This window comes from Oratosquilla oratoria, chromosome 30 (genome assembly GCF_046742065.1).
Source record: "Oratosquilla oratoria isolate Oo_2021 chromosome 30, ASM4674206v1, whole genome shotgun sequence".
Taxonomy (NCBI): domain Eukaryota; kingdom Metazoa; phylum Arthropoda; class Malacostraca; order Stomatopoda; family Squillidae; genus Oratosquilla; species Oratosquilla oratoria.
The window spans coordinates 19,498,454-19,505,953 of NC_134806.1; the positions used below are offsets into that span (position 1 = coordinate 19,498,454).

At 37.3% G+C, this 7,500-nt stretch overlaps 1 protein-coding gene across 1 annotated transcript in view; it reads left to right on the forward strand.

Moving 5' to 3' along the window:
* Positions 1–7,500, forward strand: part of LOC143041225 (uncharacterized) — a 1,032,631-nt gene that overhangs the window by 877,084 nt on the left and 148,047 nt on the right. The window contains exon 11 of the mRNA XM_076213067.1: positions 2,149–2,293. Coding sequence (XP_076069182.1) covers positions 2,149–2,293 — 145 coding nt within the window. The remainder of the gene's footprint in view (positions 1–2,148; positions 2,294–7,500) is intronic.

Below are 7,500 nucleotides of genomic sequence, written 5' to 3' on the forward strand. Positions count from 1 at the left end.
TCTTCATCGCTTTTCATTTACTCTTTCTATTTTTTTTTATTCTCAAATATTCATATATCGTGTTACTATATTTTTTTCACATGTCACGCACATACACACAAACACATACACTAACACCTCGTGGCGTAGTGGTTAGAGTTCTCGCCTGCCACTACGGCGGTCCGGGCTCAAATTACATCCAGGGCTGAAATGATTTCAGTATCGCTGCACTGCGGGTCGTTACTCCAAATCTTGTGGGCGTGGAGTTGAGGGTGTATGTGCCTGTCACATGAGCACTGAGCTCTCTTCCGGAGGGAAACAGCTGTCGATAACAAGTCCAGCACGTGATCCAAGCCCACTCACACTCATACAAAAATACATATATGAATACGCTCCCAAGCATGCATAAATTCATGCACAAATTGATATGCCAACCAGCACACTCATACGCACACACGCCTAACTACAGCCGTAAATACACCATTGTATTCGATCACACGCAAGCGCACACATACACATCGTTCATACATACACACACACACAGAAACACATACATGGCTCCATTGCATTCTCTAATGTTTACAAATCAATCCTCAGAACAGTGCCTAATGTTGAGACATTTGTCTTCCATACGGGTCCAATCTCTACACACTCTGTATAATGCTGGCAGCGATCACAAACTTTCAATTATAATGATACAATAGATTTATGAAAAATAGCCGAATGATAGTTTTACAAATGTAAACTCATAGTAAAAACGTGTATTGACTGTAAAAGTATACAGTGAAATCTGTGAAAGTGATTAAGTTTGCTTTGAGTAAACGGTTTTATTACCTTTACAAAGGATTACAAAGGCGGAGCATGCCAACAGGAGACCTTTTGGTCTATATCTAGGTCGGATAAAAAAATAGATAAATAAGTGAATAAATAAAAATACAATAATGTAAATAGTAAATCAAATACATAAATAAATGCATAAATATAGTTAAATAATAAACTAACAGGTAAATAGTAAATAATAATAAATTGACATATAACTAATGATAAATGAGAATCAAGTAAACTAACAGACAAATGATAACAAAACAAATAAACAAATACCTTATATGATCACACTAGGGGCACTAGAATCATATAACTCCTTCATTAAATAAGAAAAAGCATATCCAAGCTTACTAATGAATCATATCTCGTAAACATTTTCTGTTGTAACACATTAGACTACTTGTTCTTACCTACTCTTGTCTACGAGGAAAAAAAGTTACCTCACAACTACCTACAAATCGTAGATTTTTTTCGTGTTCCTCTGTGATGAAGTAGAGAAAGTAGAGCAGATTCTCCATATCAATCCTGATTTTTCTTCTTTGTAGACAAACAGATCCGTATTTTTTTGTTATCTAGGGGATCTTCACGGCAATTACCGGGGCTTTTGAGCTCCGGACAGAATCCCCCGGTCGTGTGATTTAACACACTTGGATACCATACCTTCAAATAAACAGGGCTATCGCTAGTACATGATTACTTTTATAGCGGGATAAAGCTGGCTCTTCATCAAGTAGACAGTTGGTTGATCTGTTTATTCTCACGTGTGTCTACATGTATCCTCACACACGCGTATTCACACCTACGCGCACATTTACGCACGTAAATAAACAAGACGTTATTTCTTTATACATACATACATATATATACATACATATATAATGTATTATATATATATATATATATATACATATATATATATACATATATATATATATATGTATATATATATATATATATATATATATTAGATATGTATGTGTGTGTGTGTGTATACACACATATATATATATATGTATATATATATACATATATATATACATATATATATATATATATATATATTTATATATTGATTGATTGATTGATTGATTGATTGATTAACGTCACAAACTCCCCCCTCTCGGAAGGCCAGGACTATTTCCCTTACACAGGACTTTGTAGCATGGAATTTAGTGTACCATACCCTTGGTTCAACTTCGCCGGTGGCAGGATTCGAACCGCCACCCCCTCGACCTAGTATGTGCGTGAGTGTATGTGTGCGTATATATGTACAGGCGCTTACGTGCATAGGCGCTTTCGTGCATTATTTCTAAAACCTCTGCTAATCCCGTCTCTTCTTTACAGAGCCTCTACAACTTGCTGGGCGAGGCCTATGCGCGACTGGGACACTCGAGCGAAGCTGAGCGTTGGTACCTAACGGCGCTGGCGGCAAAACCCGACCATATTCCGGCCCATCTTACTTACGGCAAGATGCTGGCAAAGAACGTAAGTACATACATACATATACCAAAGGCTTTTTTCCCCCTACACGGGGGGTAGCCAAAAAGAAAAAGGCATAAAACCCACTCCTACCTATTCCATTTCCCCGTGAAGGGTATTGGTTGCATGTTATCGTGGCAAAGTAGCATGCAGTTGATACTTTAGGTGTCTACATGGGGTGCCCCTACGGACCAGAGTCACACATCATTTTGTCTATGATAGAGGAAAATTCTGTTCGTAGAGAAATTATGACACTTTTATACTACGACTATCCCTTAACCCCTTGTTACTGCCCTGTACCATTTCTCTGAATATTCATTTCCTTTTTTCGCCGATCCTGTGGTGGGGGAAGAGAATGCTACCACCAAGTCTTTCCACTTGAGTCGTAAAAGGCGACAAAAAAAAAAAAAAAAAAAAAAAAAGGGACGGGGGATGGGATTAGGAGTCCTACTACCTGTAGCCCTAAAAGGGGACATTAAAAAAAAAAAAAAAAAAAAAAGAAGGAGAAAAGAATATAAGTACGAAGAGAATACCTGTGCTTTGTATTCCATAGTGTTTCTTATGATTTTTCTTTTATATTGCTAGTGTAACTGCCTCCGTCGTGATTTTTCTTTTTAACTAAAGGAATAACTTTATCAGTGAAATGCTAACCTATCTACCATCAATCCTTTTTTCTTCGTCTTCGTCTTTTTTTAGTCATTCCATTTTAAACTATCGTCAAATTTCTTTGTTTTTTTTTTTTTACTTTTTACTGTCTTACTTTTATTTTTTTTATTTTTTTTTTTTTTTTTTTTTTTTTTTTTTTTCCCCTCTTTCTTTTCCTCTCCTCCTCTTTTTTTTTTTGCTCTTTTTTTTTTTCTTTTTCCTTTTTCTTATGCCTTTTCCTTTTTCTTTTTCTCCTCTCTTTCATCCTCTTTCTCCCTCATCCTCTTTTTTCTCTTCCTCCTCCCTCCACCTCCTCCTTTTCTCCTCCTCTCCTCCTCCCACTTTTCCTCCTTCCTCTCTCCTCCTCCTACTACTCCTCCTCTCTTCGTCCTCCTCAACCCTCTCCTATTCTTCATTTTCCTACTTTCCCAATGCCTCTTTTCTTTGTTTACTGTCCCTCCTTCTTTGTCTCCTCCTATACCTCCTTCTTTACCTCCTCCTACCTCCTCCTATACCTTTTTCTGTACCTCTTCCTATACCTCCTACTTTACCTCTTCCTGTACCTCCTTCTTTACCTCCTCCTACCTTTATACCTCCTTCTTTACCCTCCTATACTCTTTTACCTCCTCCTATACCTCCTTCTTTACCTCCTTCTATACTTCCTTCTTTACCTCTTCCTCCCTTCTTTACCTCCTCCTATACCTCCTCCTATACCTCCTTCTTTACCTCCTCCTATACCTCCTTTACCTCCTCCTGTTCCTCCTTCTTTACCTCCTCCTATACCTCCTTCTTTACCTCCTCCTATACCTCCTTCTTTACCTCCTCCTATACCTCCTTCTTTACCTCCTCCTATACCTCCTTCTTTACCTCCTCCTATACCTCCTTCTTTACCTCCTCCTATACCTCCTTCTTTACCTCCTCCTATACCTCCTTCTTTACCTCCTCCTATACCTCCTTCTTTACCTCCTCCTATACCTCCTTCTTTACCTCCTCCTATACCTCCTTTATCTCCTCCTACACCTCTTTTACCTCCTCCTATACCTCCTTCTTTACCTCCTCCTATACCTCCTTCTTTACCTCCTCCTATACCTCCTTCTTTACCTCCTCCTACACCTCCTTGTTTACCTCTTCCTATACCTTCTTCTTTACCTCCTCCTATACCTCCTTCTTTACCTCCTCCTATACCTCCTTCTTTACCTCCTCCTATACCTCCTTTTTTAATTATTACCCTCTTCCGAATCCCATTCTCTTCCCTTTTCCCGTTTTTTTCTTCCTTATTACCTTTTTTCTCCTCCTCCTCCTCCTCCTCCTCCCCTTCTCTTCCCTCTTCCCCTTCTTTTTCTCCTTCTTACCTTTTTTCTCCTCCTCCTTTTTTTCTCCTTCATCCTTTTCCTCCTCCATCTCCTACTTCTCCTCCTTCCAACCCTTGTCCTCCTCCTAATCCTCTTTTTCCTCTTTATTTTTTCTTCTCCTCCTCTTTCCTAACCTCCTTCTTCTCCTCCTCTTTTTCCTTCGTCTTCCTTTCCTCCTCTGTCTCCTGCTTCTCGTCCTCCTTCCTCCCCTTCTTTTCCTCCTCCTCTTTTTCCTCTTTCTTCCTTTTCCTCCTCCATCTCCTACTTCTCCTCCTCCTTCTAACTCTTCTTTTTCTCCTCCTCTTTTTCCTCCTTCTTCCTTTTCCTCCTCCATTTCCTACTTCTCCTCCTCCTTCCTACCCTTTTTATCCTCCTCCTCTTTTTATTCAGTCTTCCTGTTACTCCTCCATATTCTACTTCTCCTCCTCCTCCTCCTCCTCCTCCTCCTCCTTCCTCTTCCTTTCCGTTATCTTCCTACTTTACTTCCATAGTCTCAATTCCCTTCTCCCGCCCTGACAAGTTACGTGCCAACATACCGTCATTGTTGTCAAGCCTTATCATTTAGTTGTCATTATTTTAATCAATGCATCATCATTCAAGTTGGCAGTGCCATCGCCGGCCTCATCGCCAACCATTACGTCATAGAAACGTCATCATTAAGACGGTAATGACGCTCGTGCTGACGTCATTACCGGCGCTGATGTAACCATTCATTGGTCATTTGGTCGCCATTAACGATGACGCAGCGGCTCGTGCGAGTCGTTATCCACTTCGATACGGGGGACCACCCTTGAAGCATTTCATTCTGGTTAATGTCACGTGACCTTGTTTAGCTTTTGGACCAGTCTACTCTTAATTACTTATGAATATATTTATTTACATATTAACTAATCAATTAATCTATTTATGTATTTATTTATTCTCCATGTATTCATTTATTAATTTATTCATTTATTCAGTTATTCGATTAATCATTATTTAATTTATTTATTCATTTATTTGTTTATTTATCTAATTTTCTATTCATCTATTAATTAACTAATTTATTTGTTATTTTTCTAATTCTTACATTTATTTATCTATTCATATATCCTTTCTACTTATATATTCATTTATCCTTTCTTTTTATTAATTCATTTATCTTTCTCGATTATCTATTAGTTAATCTATTTGATTAATCATTCATTTATTCATTCATATAACTATGTTCTATTATTTGTTTATCATCTATTTATTCATCTATCTATTTTTTATTTATTTCTTTATTTATCTATTTATCTATATACCTCTCTATCATTCTATATCTATTTATCTGTATTTTGGTCAGATGGTCTTCTTTGTGTTAACAGGATGCCATTTTATTCAGAACAACCTTGACTCTGCATAAGAATCATTTCTTTGTTTACACCAAATGTTTGCCTTTATCAACGCCAACACAAAAACTACCACCACAAATATCCGAGACGTTACTACTGCATACCATCGCAAATAGTAGAACTATAAACACATCACTAACACCACTTTCATTGCTTAAACTATCGGAGTCAGTAGAACCAGTATCAGCACCGATTCAAACTATATTACAATCACTAATGATCCAACTTTACAACTGTCATCACTGTTTTTCTTTTTAAGACCTTCAGAACATGTACAGTCATTACCGCCACAATCACCAGGATTTCCAACACCATGTACATCGTCACAAGGACGAAGACCGGCTCTACAGAGAAAACCATCATTAATTCTAACACCACCACCACCCAAACGAACACAATCAATACCATTCAAAAAAGATTACAATCACTAATGAATCACCTTTACAAGTATCATCACTATTTTTTTTTTTTTTTAATAAGGCAATCGGAAAATCTACGGTTGTTACCGCCATATTTAACTTGATTTCCCACCCCATGTACACCACCACAAGGACAAAAACCGGTTCCACAGAAAAAAACACAACCACCATCACCAATTCTAACGCCACCACCACCCAAACGAGTACGATCAATACCCTTGCCACCTCATCACCACCAGACTCACCTTCATCACCGTCAAATTCACCATAACCTATTCGATTGTCATCGTTATAATTATCACCACCATTATCATAATTATCACCACAAGCTGATGTAGCATCAGACTCGTCATCATTATATACAGCATGTAAAGTGAGCTCGAAAACTGTGCATTAAGTAAGAGCGCTTGTGGGTAGTGATTGAATTTAGCAGGAAATGTTATTTACTTTGACGTTAAAATCAATTCATAGAGTGATGAATACATTTATCTATATGTACCCTATACACACACACACACACACGCACACACACACACACACGCACACACACACACATACACACACGCACACACACACACACACACACACACACACACACACACACACACACACACACACACACACACACACACACACACATATATATATATATATATATATATATATATATATGTATATATATATATATATATATATAATTCAGTTCTACATCAATGGCTTGTAAAAGTAGGATGAGGGGAGCCGTTACTGTTTATCAGCTCTTCTTGTATGAAAAAATGAAAGGAAATACAAAGTTACTTGAGAGAGATCTTAGATTTCCTCCAGAGACCAAGAGTGAGCGTCTCGTGGCAGCACGTTCTGCTTCAGGTGACGAGATTGACAAGTTTCAGAGACAGATGTCAAGGAGATGATTGTCTCTAACAAACTTTTCACAGCGGGACCCCTACTAGGTACCACTCTCTCTTATAATTCTCCTGTTTCTCCATAAAATTTAATTCAGTTGGAAGAAATCTTTTATCACATATCACAGTACGTCTACAAGATCAATTCCATAAATCATCCTCGATAATTTTAGTTAAGTTAAAACCAAATGATTTTATCCAGTTAGACGGGAATCTGAATAATAAAGTGTCAAAATATATTTCATTGGCTGAGAGTAAGCAAGACTTTACGCTCTATTAACTTTAATATCGGAATCATAGAACTGACTATTCATTTTGAAATAATCATTCATTTAAAGTTTAATTAATCTTTGTATGATATTCAGAACGTCTATAGATGAGGAAATATAAGTGCAAGAATTTAATTTCAGTATCATTTCTGTAAGAGAGCTTATAATTTTTTTTACCAACAATATAAATGAAATTTGACGGCAATATTGAAGGAATGTGATTCTTATAGACAACAAATTTGTAAGAAGTGGTG